Raw genomic sequence first — 14,897 nt, 5'->3', positions numbered from 1 at the left:
TCTTTTAAAAATTGAACTAGCGCCCTCGCCAAATTTTAAAGTACCAAAAACGCTCTGTCCAAAATTACAACTGTGTGAATAGATTATTAATATTTATCCTAAAATTGGAACCTCCAAAATTGTTTGCTACATAATGTGTTTTATATTAAATTTTATTACATGCTGGGGTCTGTGATTCAAGGATCTGTGAATGATTTCTGCATTTTACTATAAATATGTTTTATATATATTATGTGTAGTTGATTCACTGAGCCTAGGAAAGTTTTTACAGAGTCATTATCGGAGACATAAAAATTTTTTAGGCCTATTTCCACACCTTCGTTATGGGAAACATAGCCCACAAATTAAGACAACCGGAAGGAACTGTTTTATAAACCCATAAGACCAATATGTGCAGGCTAACATCATCGTCTCTCTATCAAAATTATTTGTGATATTATATTCTTCGGCATACCTGAATACCAGTCGTCTCAGTTCTTTATATGTTAAGCCATACAATAATTTAGCAAGCCTTAATACATACTATTTTTTTTACTTTATTCTACTTACTTAACAAATCTGTTAATCTTTTTCTTAAAAAATGTTCGAGAGTTTTGAAAGCTCTTCCCGTTTTTCTTTTTTTTGCCGTCATTTCTGATTGCATACAGTGCCTTTTGTAAATCTTTATTACTAGATGTAAGACTCATAGATTTTCTAGTGTAGTTTCGTGGCAACTGGAAATAAAAATGGTAATTTTAATAATTGCCTTAAATAGCAAACGTCATCACAAACGGAAAACTAGTGAACCATATAAACCAACAGATGTACCAAAATATATGGAAAACAACATAATTCAAATCAACAATAAGTTAAAAGCAACTGAATAAAGCCTACGGACGTATCGTGTTAATTTTTGGAGCAGAAAAACTATAAGAATTCTTGCAATTTTCAATAATCGGATCTCACTTAGTTCACGTGCAACGGTGACTGAAGATAATGGCGTCAACCGTTCACGACATCAGCCGAAAGCTGTAGGACGGGTTGAGTTCGTAAAATCTTCCACGGAATTTGAAATACAATGCACAGCACAGATAATATAACTTCAATATAATTATTATATTATTCTAATCAATATCATTCGTAGAAGGTGAAGTTTTTTTTGTAAAAATACAATAATTATTGCGAAATTCCTTTAATTTGATGACATATACAACAATCTATTCATTAACGTTGATTTTTGACAATGTGTCATTGCGTCAATTTAATTATTTAGGTTGACGTTGATACAAAAATTAAAATGTGAATTCTTACTGGTCAGACATTGAAATGGTGAATCAATCGATTAAGGTTTATGCTAGAGTAAAGAAAGGATTTGAAGAAAAACCCACGGTAAGATCAATTATAATTTACTACTCTTAAATTATTGTGTTTAAAGTTTAAATATCGAGAGAAAATAAGATTATATATAATATCTGAAACGAATATAATAAATTACTAATGTATAAAAAAAATATTAAAATGCACTACAATAAATACCTTGATAACTGAGGAAAGTTTAATAGAGAACCATAAGTGAACCCTAAATAGCAACTGTGTGTAAAATAACAGATGCTTAACAATTAACAATTTATTAAAAGCTTTTAAAATGAGGACGTCTAGATGTTTGTAGAATATTTCTTGGACTAAACGTCAAGTAAATGAGTAAGTAGTGAACATCATGCAGAATATTTACCACACGCGAGGTAATAGAATCATCGATGCAAGACACTGCTCTAACTGATTAGATGTTATGTCTTTTAGAGGAGCAAACATAGATAGTGATCATTATTTAGTTAAAGCACGATTTAAAGAGAGAATATCCAATTTAAAAAAGGAAATCTGAAGAAGGTGAGAAAAAATCGTTATTAATAAACTAAAAGATCCCGACATTGCAAATGTATACAGACAGCAAATACAAGATCAAATAGGGACAGAAAACTTAGAAGAAGAAGAAGAACACATTAGCCAACTATGGGCAAATATACGAGATATTGTGTTACAGAAATCGGTTGAAATATTGGGCAAAATCAAGTCAGGAAAAAGAAATCATTGATTTGATCATGAGTGCGAAATGAATAGAAAGAACGTAGCATATAAAAAAACCATCAACGTAGGTTGTATACGGATAAAAAAAAAGAAGAGTATAGACGTCTTAGAAGAGAGGAAGAACGTATTCATCGACGTAAGAAAAGGAAATAAGAACAGAACACTCTCAATGAGATACAAAGTTTATTCGATAAAAATGAAACGAAGAAAACGATGGGCACAAAATTTCAGCGAACATCTTAATATAAACGATATTGAAGGAGGTTACAACATAGACAATCAACAAAATCTACAACGTCAACTACACAGTGAAGACCCAACAAGAGAAGAAGTGTCAAATGCCATCTTAAAACTCAAAGACAATTGTCCCAGGAATCGATGAAATCTGTTCGGAAATGTATAAAAAAGGTGGTGATCAACTTTTTGCAGCAATCCATAAACTAATAATACTTATATGGCAGAATGAATTGGTACCAGAAGAGTGGTTAAAGGGAATAATATGTCCGTTGCATAAAAAGGGTGATCAACTGGCGTGTAAGAACTATAGAGGCATTACTCTGTTAGCACCTGCGTATAAAATCTTCGGCAATGTATTGTTTGAAAAACTTAAACATTTTACAAAGGATATTGTTGGTCAATATCAATGCGGATTTACTGCTAGAAAGTCAACTACACATCAAATTCAAGCACATAGGCAAATTCTAGAAAGTCACTAGCATATGACATAGATATACACCATCTCTTCGTCGTCTTCAAAGCAGTCTATGACAGTGTGAAAAGAACTGCATTATATAATTCAATGATAGACTTAGGGATCTCACCTAAGTTAGTTAAGTTGACCCAACTAACAATGCAAAACGTAAGCTCATGCGTTTGAATTGAAGGAGAAAGTTCTTTGACATTAATAATGGTCTAAGACAGGGGGATGCGCTGGTGTGTCTCCTCTTTAATATTGACTTGAAAAAGGCAATCAGACAATTAAGGATTAGAATGAATGGAACTATTTTTAATAGATCGACGCAAATTTTCGCATTCGCTGACGATATAGTATTAGTGGGCAGAAGTATGAGAGACATGGTGCAGTGCTTTACAAGGTTTGCGAACGCGGCAAGTGAATTAGAACTTGTGTAGTGGTAAACGAGGAAAAAACCAAATATATGTTTTTCTGTAAAACCCCCCGTAATATCCAACAGAAAATTCAAATTAACAACCATGCCTTTGAGTTAGTCAAAGAATTCATATATATTGGATCGCTAGTAAACGCAACAAATACGACAAGCGACGAAATAAAAAGACGCATAGCAATTAATAAGACCGGTTTTGATATATGGGGCTGAAACATGGAGCTTATCTCACAATGATGAAAGACTTCTTGGTATTCTTGAGAGAAAAATTCTTAAAAAGATTTTTGGAACCTTAAATGAAAATGGGCTATGGCGTCGAAGATACAACTTTGAACTATTTCAGTTATACACCTATCCAGATATTGTGAAATTCGTTAAAGTGCAGAGACTTAGATGGGCTGGATACATTGCTAGGATGTCAGACACGAATACACGAAGAGATTAACATTTTCAATACCAGAGGGCACAAGAAATAGAGGACGATCACGAAGGAGATGGATGGATGATGTGGAAGAAGACCTACAGATTCTAAGTGTCAGAAGATGGAGGGACGTTGCAGGGAATCAACAGGAGTGGCGACTTCTTTGTGAGCAGGCAAAGATCCACAATGGATTGTCGAGCCACTTATGATGATGAGATACTATTTACTATCCAGGAAAAAAATGGAATATGTTTTTTATGAAATAAGATGATAGAGATATGCTTTATTTCTGCTGATCCTGCAGGGTAAACTAGAGAAAAAATGATCGAAAAAAGAATAAAGAATCTCATATTTACCGCGATATCTGGGGAAATTTTGGGAAATATGAAATATGAGTACTAGATTTAATCAGATCTTCGTTATTTATAAATCAAATTAATAACCTCTTTTAATTCATCATCATCATCATCATGCAACCTCTTCTGTCCACTGCTGGACATAGGTCTCTCCCATTTTTCGCCACTCTTCACGGTTCTGTGCTTCTTGTTGCCATTTTTTGGATATTCGTCTAATGTAGTCCATCCAGCGTGTTGGTGGTCGTCCTCTGCTGCGTTTGTCTTCTCGTGGATGCCAGTCAATTAGTTTTCTGGTCCATCTTATGTCTTTCAGTCTCGCTATGTGACCTGCCTGTGACCTCTTTTAATTATCATTTTTTAAATGGTTCCACTACTTTTTTCTACTACATTTTTTAAATGGTTACTATTGAATAAAAGTTTATCTATTTTCAGGTTCCTTATGATATTACAACGAATAAAGAAGATTTTGAAGATTTAACATTTTACTTAAGCACAAAATGTACTTTAAACAATATATCTGGATTCAGGAAAGTATAATTTAAGCTTATAAAATTTAGTTATTATTATTAATAATAATTAATTAATTTTGTGCTAATATTTGTTGTACTAGAGTTTTTATTTTTTAGTGTAATTATTGTATTTTTCCTTATTTAATAACTCTGCGTTAATTCGTCTTCAGCCGTTTTTCCGTTTCGGAGGTTTTTATTTTCGTTTTGTATTTCTTCTATGAGACTTTCTTTTTCGTCGTTATGCTGTACTTTTAAACATTTATTCATAATGTTCTTTCCATATTCTGTAGATTTTATCCTCAAATTTCGTTTCTCCTTTTCGGTTCTTTAATTCTATTGATTTGAGGCTAGGATTGTTTTTTATGCTTTGACGTTTTTGTACTTTAGAATTGTTTTATTTTATAATTATCTCTTTCAATATCCGAGTCGTTTATTCTCATCTTGTAATTAATTGATTAATTTAACTACTCGTCCTTCTTCTTGTTATTTATGGGATTAGCTTTTTTTCTCGTTCATTCTTATTATTATCTGTTTTGTTCTGACGGATTGTTGACTCATGCCATTCTGGCGAATTTTGTTAACATTCTCGCTGTTTCGTTATTTGCCTTTTAATTTGCAATCTTTTGTCTATGTTTGTAAGTTTATTTGTAAGGTTTGATACGTTGCAATTCATGTTTTTTAAATTATTCTCTTATTTCAGGTGCTTATTTTAATGCTTCAAGGTTTCATGTAGGTATTAGAGTTTTTTTTACTTGAAGTCTGTATGAGAACAAGTGAGGGGTGTAAAATCAAATTCGGCAATCTCCCCTTTCCATAATTTTGGGAAACCGCGAAAAACTGTAGAAACTAACAAAATTAAATTAAAACAATAAAACTGATGAAGAATGATATAAAATTTGGTTTGTGATCGCATGTCCAGAAAGAGGAGATTGAGAAATTATTTTTTTCTTTTTTTTTCCCAATATTTTAGTTTGGAGATTGATATTTTTGTTTGTAATGCTTGGAGATTGACGGATATGATCCATAAGGATATTGCCAGTTTTAAACTAATAAAACATCATTATGTCGGTTACTTAGTGAAAAAAAAATATAGTTTGATATTGAACAATAATATAAAATGTAAACAATTTATATACACATCACTTAAACTAGTATCCAGGAGTTCGGGTATATATTCACAGGTTTCGACAGACTCTAACTCTGGAACAGGATTCTTCAAGTAGGTCTCGTTTGCTTCTTTTTCATAACGTTGAAAAAGCTTGTGAGGATCCGGGATAAGTTTCTCTGGATTGATCATGCTAATCTGTTTGCCTTTTCGTTTGATATTTACAAAATATCCGAAATCGTGTTTGTAATGAAGTTTACCTCGTATTAAAACATTTCCTGTCCTACATCGTTTTAAAATGTACCTTTTACATTCCTTAAACTGAAAACTCCATGCTCCTACTGGTTTAAGAACATCTTGAACAGCAGACTTCATGGGATGGTAATGAGTGACCAACTACAGGAAAAACTAACTTAAGTAATTTAACATTTGGTGGTGCGCTTTCGTCTAGCCATTTGCAACACATACCAATCATTATCGAGTTTTTATTTTGACCACTCATCCATAGGCGAACAGTCGTACCTTCTTTGAGATGTTGCCAAAACCAGTGTCATTGAGTCAATGAAAGACTGCAGAGGGAATTTCATTTAATCCTTTGCCAAACATGTCCTCAGTCCAACAGTATGAAAATACATTTTCCTTTGAAAGTGGAGATTTTGAGCAACCTTCAACAACAGTAAAGTTATAAAAATAAAGCTGCCTTGAATAATAAGCACTTTGATCAGGAACTTTGGGGAGCACCAAATTTTTTGGGCAGTTACACGACAAAGTGACTAGGTCTTCTCTGTTTTCTTGAAGAGATTGGAAAAATGCTTTCGCTCGAAGTTTGTGGAGCCGTTTATATTTAGATTTTAATTTTAGATTGCTCATTTTTCTCATATTTAATGCATTCATTTAGCTTTAAATATTTTATCTAAACATCTGTTCTTGGAGTTTTACAGCTCAAATTATATTTTCTGTTAAATATATAGCGAAAATACGATCTCTTCACAGTCTGCGATGGAATTGTCTGAGCAGTGTACACTAAATACAATTTTGAGACGCTGAGTTCAGATGGAAGATACATTCTTTTGTTATTCCTTCCAGCCTATTCCGGGATTTCGCAGTTTTTCGATCACCACCTCTGCGCGTTCAATCGGGACTTGTCCTGTTTCATTAAATCGTTTTATCACATAGAAAAGCCTGTGTTTTGTTATCCCCAGCACGTTGAAAAAAGCTGCTTGGCACACTAGAACTTTCTTGGATAAAAAATTATGGATGAAACATTTTACCTGGTGCTTCTTTGAAGAATACTTTTCATTTTTCGGCCGAAAATAAAGGCATCTTGAGTCGCTTTATCTTTGGTCTCATAGAATAAGCTATGAAATTTCTTTAAGTATATCATTCATTTTCAGCAAGCGGCACTTATATGTTTTTGAATTGTGACCACATATTGGGTATTATGGCATATTCTTCGCAGAATATCTACAACAAACAATAATTATGAACATAAGTCCTGAAATGGGTTCAAATTTTAACAAAAACGAAAAACAAAATATCAAAATTCAACAACGGCTTTTAATTTCTTAGACACAAATATAGTTTAGGAAAAGCCCAAAAGCAATGTAACGACTTCCAAAACTAAAATAAATTATAATGGCTCGATGTAACGACAAATTTAACCATGTGTTGATCACGTGCGTGCGCTACATGGTTCTTATTGGCCGCAGCGGAGATTGTCCTGTTTGGTACGCACTCAGCTATGGAGATTGACGCTTTTGATCCCAACATGAACTTTTTACTGCGATTTGTATAAAGTTAAGACCACTTTTGGTTTTTACAAATAGTTTTATCTAACAGGTAATAAAAAAAGGCAACAGATGGCGTTCCTAACTCAAAACAAGAAAAATTGTTGATTGTCGCTTTTGATTTTACACACCTTAAGTAGCCGGTGTTTGCGTTTGTCCGTCTGTAAGATCTTGTGTCTATAGTTTATTTTTATGAACGAGAGAGTAATTAGCATAATTTTAAATGGTAGCTCCGACCACTCCATGGGCGTGCTCAAGATTAATTGAAAAATTACTTTGAATAATTGTAAAAAATAAATGAATTATTTCAGTGTTATAAAGTGTTATGTGTATGTAAACAAAAGTGACCTCTTTTATCACACACTATATTAGAACTGACTGGCCTACATTAAAAAGGGTTTTAAAAATTCACATTTTTTTTAATTTTTAAAAATTACAAAAGAGAAAAAGAGTTTTTAAAACCGTCTAAGGTATGTTAAATAGATGAATAAAAATATTAATATAAAACTTACAGCTACTTGTTACAAATCCAAATCAGATTCAGAAGATGAACTTTCAGAACCAAGATTTATAATAACTGGCTCGATCATTTTATCAGTAATATTGTCCAGCTTCCACATTTTTTCCTCTTCTTTAATAGTGTGATTTACTGCCTTTTCCCAGTTTTCAGGTTTTACATTATTTACGGCCTCCAAAAACAACTGTTTAACATCATGAATTTTAAAAGTGGTATTTTTTCTTGAAACTTCACTCTTTATCTGTGCCCATACCAGTTCAATCGGGTTTAATTCACAATGATATGGTGAGGATCTAAGTACTGTCATTCCACGATTTTTGGCAATTTCATCAATTTTGTATTTTTTAAATTTTTCTTTATGAAGGGCACACAACGAATAAAGTTCCTTTCTTATAGATCCGGGATGGTACGTAATATTTTTTGAACTCAGCCAATTCTGCAAGTCTTTTTTTAACCACTTGGTTGTGGGCAGTCCTTCTATAAGTCTGGAGTGATAACTTGCATTATCCATTACTATTACACAGTTCTTAGGAAGAAGATCTATCATTTGTTCGAACCATTCTTGAAAGACATCAGCGTTCATGTCTTCATGGTAGTCACCGGTACGAGTTGATTCAAAAGTTAATAAACCACCTTCAACAAAACCGTCTGAACTGCCAATGTGTACTATTATCAGCCTGCGTCCCTTTCCTGATGGTGGGTTTAAACCAGTAGATAAGTTATTTACAAAAGCGTGCCTTTGACTTGTAACAGTTTCATCCTGCCAAAATTTATTTGGTGTATGAACCTCGTTGATCCATGTTTCATCAAGATAAAATATTTTTCTTTTTTGGTTTCTCATTTCCTTTATGGTTCTTAGAAAATGTCTTCTCCATATGACAATATCGCTTCTTTCTAATAAAATAGACTTTCTGGGATTCTTTTTCCAGCGGAAGCCTATTTCTTTTAAAAGTTTCCATAACGTACTTCGACTCATTTCTGGGTAATCCTTATCATCTCGAACTGAGACAAAAACTTTATCCAATGTTGGAAATTCTTGTCTAAAGAAGAATTCATGCACTTTCCGTCGAAGTCCTTCTTTAAAATGATATTCTATTTGAAATTTTGGTTTCCCTGGAGCATTACGTGGCATTTGAAAACTACCACATTTCTCTTCTTTAATAACTCTGTAAATCGTAGATTTCCCAACACCAAGTGTACTGCTAACTAACTCAACGGTCTCATCAACACTTTCACATAAACGTTTGTCTGTAAATGATTTAAAACAATTAAATATTAATGTTTTTTCATTAACTGTTAGAGGACCAATTTTTCGGCGTTTACACGGCACTTCCAAATTTTCCATAACACTAGTATACACAATAAACTGCACCTTGCAACTGAAGTACCTACTTTTAGTGAACTGTTAAGAATTTTGAATACGCCACTTGGACCTTCCTATATACAAAATGGAAAAACCCACTATCACATTTTCTGTGGAATAAGTTTAGAAGGTAATTATCTAGTCAATTACTGTCGTAGATTCCTGGAATTAAAGAATTAAATGTTTGATTGTTGAAACCCTTACTTCGTGGTATGCACTCATTTCAGATAAAATAAAACGTTTTATTTTATCTAAAGAATTAAACTTTATTTTGCAAATAGGCAAAGAATTAAACTTTATTTTGCAAATAGATAAAATAAAACGTTTTATTTTATCTAAAGAATTAAACTTTATTTTGCAAATAGGTAGGTACTTATTAAACTTTTATTGGCTATATATAACCAATAAAATAAACATCTTACATTTCTTGCAAATTCATTAGTACCTGTTAACCTCCATCACTCCGACACTGGCAACCTTATTTAGGGATTAGTAACCCTCACAACTATTGTATTCTATTCTGCTCCAACTTTTATACCTGGTGGTCATACTCAATTTAAAATTGTTTTCCTATATACTTCTGTAAACTTGTTGACAAATATCTGTTTTTCATTGAGTCACCCGTATCAACAGTTTAGGGATTTGCATACATAATTTATTGTTTTATTACTCTCTCATACATAAAAATACACTATAGTAATTTTTTATTTAATTCTTTTGTTGCTGAGTGGTCGATTAAATTTTTTACTACAGTATCGCCAGGTTGCCTTATGTGTTCTTGTATATTCAAATTTTATCAATAGAAACGGCGTGTTTAACGATGCCGAAACAATTAAAACGCACAATTTTTATTATTTCTATTTTACACGTCAAATAAAATTTCAAATAACAAAAAGTTTATTTTAGGTTTCATAAAGTATTCAATGTAAATTCATTACAAGCTGACATATTCGATACAGTCGCAAAACCTGTAATTACGAGGTAAGTTTCATATAGTTTTTGTAATGTCTAACGGAGAAAAGTCAAGGGAGTTTTATACCCCTAATATGTTCTTTACATATAAAATCGACTAAATGTCTTAAGCCTATTGAAAACAAATTCGCGTTTACAGTCAAAGGACTCTGGCATTTTTCTTATGTAAAATCGGTTAAATTGGCGGGAACTTTCTGAGGTAGATTTCTGATTTTTGGGGTACTAAGAACTTTTGATCAGAATAACCAAAAATACCTCTGCAAAGTTTCAGCCAATTTAAATGAGACACTTTTACATAAGGAAATAAGAAAACACCAGGAATATTTGCACGAATACGACAACCAAATAGGCTAAGAGTTGCAACTTATGTCATGTTTCAGGGAGTTAATTTTGAACATATGTTATAGCTGTACGCCTATTTAAAATTATATTAATGGTACTTTCTGTTATTGTTATGGTTAAGTCCGATGTTTTCTGCGGCGTTTTTAATACAAGTGAAAGCTTCAACTGCTTCATTCCGGGTTCTTCTAATGATCACCATATCATCAGCATATGCCTTATTTGAACACTACGGGTATGTAAGATGTATCGTACTCGTTAAGTTTATTCCCGAATCTCTCATAACTTTTTCTAACGCTAGATTGAACAGCGTGCATGATAGCATATCTCCCTGGTGTAGTTCTCTGTTAGTTGTAAATGGTTCTGAAAGATCCCCTTGTATTCGCACTTTACATTCAACTTTTTTCATTGTCATTTTAATTAATTCTACCAATCCTTTTAGTATTCCAAATTCGAGCATAATCGAATAGAATTGGAGTCTGTCAACAGTTTCATACGCTGTCTTAAAATCTACGAAGATGTAATGGCAGTGTATGTCGTACTCCGTCGTTTTTCTAATATTTATTTGATGGATAATATGTGATCAATGTTAGATCAGATTTTCAAAAAGCTTTTTTGGTATGATTTTATTATATTTTCAGTACACTGTGCCAATTGTTCTTTAAAGATCAGGGACACAATTTTATATGCCGTATTTAGAAGGCATAATCTTGTTTCTATGAGCTGTACGGTTTTAAAGTCTATCAGTAGGGTGCTAACCTGGCTATATCTTTCTATAACCTGGCTAAGGAAGAGGATACAGAATGGGAAACAAAGAAATAAAAATACTCTGTTACGCAGACAACGTAATATTGATAGTCCAAAATGAAGATAGTCTTCAAAGATTGGTTCACAGATATAACATAAGAGCAAAAGAATTTAATATGACAATCTCATCTCAGAAAACTAAAACAATAGTGGTCAGCAAAGAACCAGCCAGGTGTAAAATAGGAATTGATGGCATCAGTATTGAACAAGTAATGGAAATAAAATACATGTGAATTACACTGTCTCGCTATGGAGACCTGGACAAAGAAGTGAGAGATCAAATACAAAAAGCAAATAGACTGGCAGGATGCCTTAATAACACTATATGGCGAAACAGACACATTAACGCTGAGATGAAGTTAAGAATTTATAAAGCCAGTGTAATACCAATAATGAGATATGCCTCAGAAACAAGACCCGATAGAGCCACAACGCAAAGGCTGTTGGAGACGGCAGAGATGAGAGTACTGAGAAGAATTACAGGAAATACGCTGAGACATCGAAAGAGAAGTGAAGATATTAGAAGAAAATGTAATGTACAGTGTATAAATGAGTGAAGACAAAATACAATAAAAGAATGAAATAACCACATAAGCAAAATGGAGTAAACCTGTGTCGTCAAAATGACAAGAGATAAGTCACCAATCGGCGAAAGAAGTAGCGGAAGAACGACAAAAGATGGAGTGACATCCTTTCATAGAGGTATTAATCCACCAATGAACAAACAGAATTGCTTATAGAGAGGAAGAAGAAGAAGAAGTATTAAGAAGGAAAATCCCTCTAAAGTTGGAACAGTCAAGCATGTTTCCTTTTTTGTGTACAGGACATATAATTCCAGTATTCCCACCTTATGGTAAAGCGGATTCTTGCCAAAACTGTATTAATAGTTTGTGAAAGAGGGTTACAAATGTTTGACCGCCACATTTAAAACTTTAGTGTAACGTAATACTGCCAAAACATTTAACAATGATTAGATATTTCGATGAAACACACATTTTTTGCTCCTTTTCTTTTCTTCTCGAGTAAAAATTTGTCTTGATATTTTAATATAGTACTCATAGAGTGTGTTCGTAAATTATGGAATAAATTTGTATTTCCTAAATGAAAAGCCGTTTTAAAAAATCTAAAACACGTCGATTTTTAAATTTAATGTTGTGTAACACCCTAACACCCTATATTTTATGACATTTTTAGATCGATAAAATGAGCTGATTCCAAAAAAGTGTAATACTCGGGGTCTAATGGATATAGTTTAAAAGATATGCGCTTAGAAAATAAATTATTTATTATCAATTATAAAAAAGTAGCCTACTAGGTACTAGTTTTTAGGGAATGTAATTATTTTTAGTAACGTTCAATAACAATTAAGTATTACAATAATTATATTCATTCGTGAATGTTCTTTATTATTACTTATAATTAATTTGAAGTAGAAATGAATTTGAGTGTAAAGCAAAGATTTGAAATACTCATGATAATTGGATATGGAGACAAATCGCGAACTCAGATTGAAGTGTGTACTTTATTTAATGATAAATATCCAGAAAGCCCCATAACGCAGTTAACAGTAAGATTGAAAAGAAATTTCGAGAAATTGGTACGGTTGAAAATGCACGCAAATCAGGTCGTCCCTCTGTAAATTATGATACACTAGTAGATGTTTTACTTGCTTTTGAAAAAGATGCGCACACTTCTGTTCGTAAGATTAGTCGTGATCTCGATGTTTGCAAAACAACGGTACACAAAGTAATAAAACTTGAAAAATGGCACCCCTTTAGATGCACACTTGTATAGGAATCAAACGAAGATGATCCAGATAAAAGAATACAATTTTGCGAAACAATGATGGATAACTGCCACCGAAACCCTCTCTTGGTTCAAAATATTATTTTTTCTGATAAGGCTACATTCACATTAAATGGCGAGGTTAACCGTCAGAATTGTAGATACTGGGCAAAAGAAAACCCCAACTGGATGCGGGAATATCATACAAAATACCCGCAAACCTAAACGTATGGGATGTCATTGTAAGAAATAAAATCATCCGACCCTACTTTTTCGAAGGTAATTTAAACGGGCCAGCATACCTTCGGTTTTTAAGGGGTATCTCGTAACTACTTTAGTTAATTTATACCCCAGTAGAATTAATCCTTGAGGTTTTGATGAAAATTTATTGTTTCAACAGGATGGTGCGCCTCCGCATTATGCTGTGTGCATACAGGTGGATTGGAAGACGTGGACATATTGAATGGCCAGCGAGGTCGCCAGACCTCAATCCTTTGGAGTATTTTATGTGGGGTCATTTGAAGGATGTTGTTTAAAAACGAAACTTGCAAATATTGAAGACTTAAAAACAAGAATTCGTAAAGAAATAAACAATATTTCTCAAGAAACCATAAATAAGGTTCTACAAGAATTTGTACAACGTTTGGATTACTGTCAAATAGAACAAGGGCTACAATTCGAACATTCAACGTAAAGTCATGTATTAATTACGGAGTTACTTATTTATATAATATAATATAAGATAAGTTATTTATTATAATTTATTTATAATTTATTAATATTAGAAATCAATAAAATTAATTTTCTAAGCGCGTATCTTTCACATTTTATATCCGTTAGACCCGTATTATACTTTTTTGGAATCATCTCATTTTATCGATTTAACAATGTCCTAAAATACAGGGTGTTACATTAAAAAAAAAGAGCCGATGACGTCACCACCTTAATGTGTATTACCTTGTATAATGAAATTTTATTGTAAAATGTAGAACATAAAACTTAAAAATCGGCGTGTTTTAGATTTTTTTAAAAAGGTTTTTCATTTAGGAAATATCGAATTTATTCCATACTTTACAGACACACTGTATATTAATGTACCTACGGATATGTTCAATAAATCGTTGCAATAAATATTTAAAGACTACTCTATTGCAGTGTAATGGAGGGATTTAATGGAACCATTTTTGCATATGGACAGGTATGGACAGATTTCTGAAAACTATTAAAAAATGCTTCACTGTTAGGAATGATTTTCGTAGGTACCTTCTATTTTAGAATGGTAAAATTACAATAGACACATTCCTTTTAGACTGGTAGTGGAAAAACCTATACAATGACTGGTTCGGCGAATAATTATGATGAAAGGGGAATTATTCCAAGAAGTATACAGTATATTTTTCAATACTATGAAAATGTAAGTCAAGTAATATTTACCTATATAATTTTATATAATTTTTATTTTTGAGTTAAATTTAATCAGTCATTGTGAAGCTATTTTCTTGTGACATTTTAATTATATTTATTACATTTAATCAAAATTGTTGAGCGTATATCTGCTGTATATAAACGATAAAGAATAGTCTATTTTATAACATTCTGTGGCGCACCCAGGGGGTTTTGGGGGTTAAACCCCCCCCTCCAGGGCATATAAAGTAAAAAATATACCTATAAAGAATAGTAGGAAAATGTAACTTGCGTAGTAGCATGCGCCTACAGGACTGTATCTGCGGCGGCCTTGTGGACTATCA

General features: G+C 32.6%; 1 protein-coding gene across 1 annotated transcript in view; it reads left to right on the top strand.

Moving 5' to 3' along the window:
* Nucleotides 1-1,234: 1,234 nt before the first annotated feature.
* Nucleotides 1,235-14,897, top strand: part of LOC140440120 (kinesin-like protein KIF6) — a 36,654-nt gene continuing 22,991 nt past the window's right edge. The window contains exons 1-5 of the mRNA XM_072530406.1: nt 1,235-1,368; nt 4,398-4,493; nt 10,154-10,227; nt 14,305-14,347; nt 14,459-14,563. Coding sequence (XP_072386507.1) covers nt 1,306-1,368; nt 4,398-4,493; nt 10,154-10,227; nt 14,305-14,347; nt 14,459-14,563 — 381 coding nt within the window. The 5' untranslated portion in view covers nt 1,235-1,305. The remainder of the gene's footprint in view (nt 1,369-4,397; nt 4,494-10,153; nt 10,228-14,304; nt 14,348-14,458; nt 14,564-14,897) is intronic.

Source organism: Diabrotica undecimpunctata, chromosome 4, assembly GCF_040954645.1.
Source record: "Diabrotica undecimpunctata isolate CICGRU chromosome 4, icDiaUnde3, whole genome shotgun sequence".
NCBI classification, from domain to species: Eukaryota; Metazoa; Arthropoda; class Insecta; order Coleoptera; family Chrysomelidae; genus Diabrotica; species Diabrotica undecimpunctata.
This window is presented reverse-complemented; position numbering and strand designations above follow the sequence as displayed.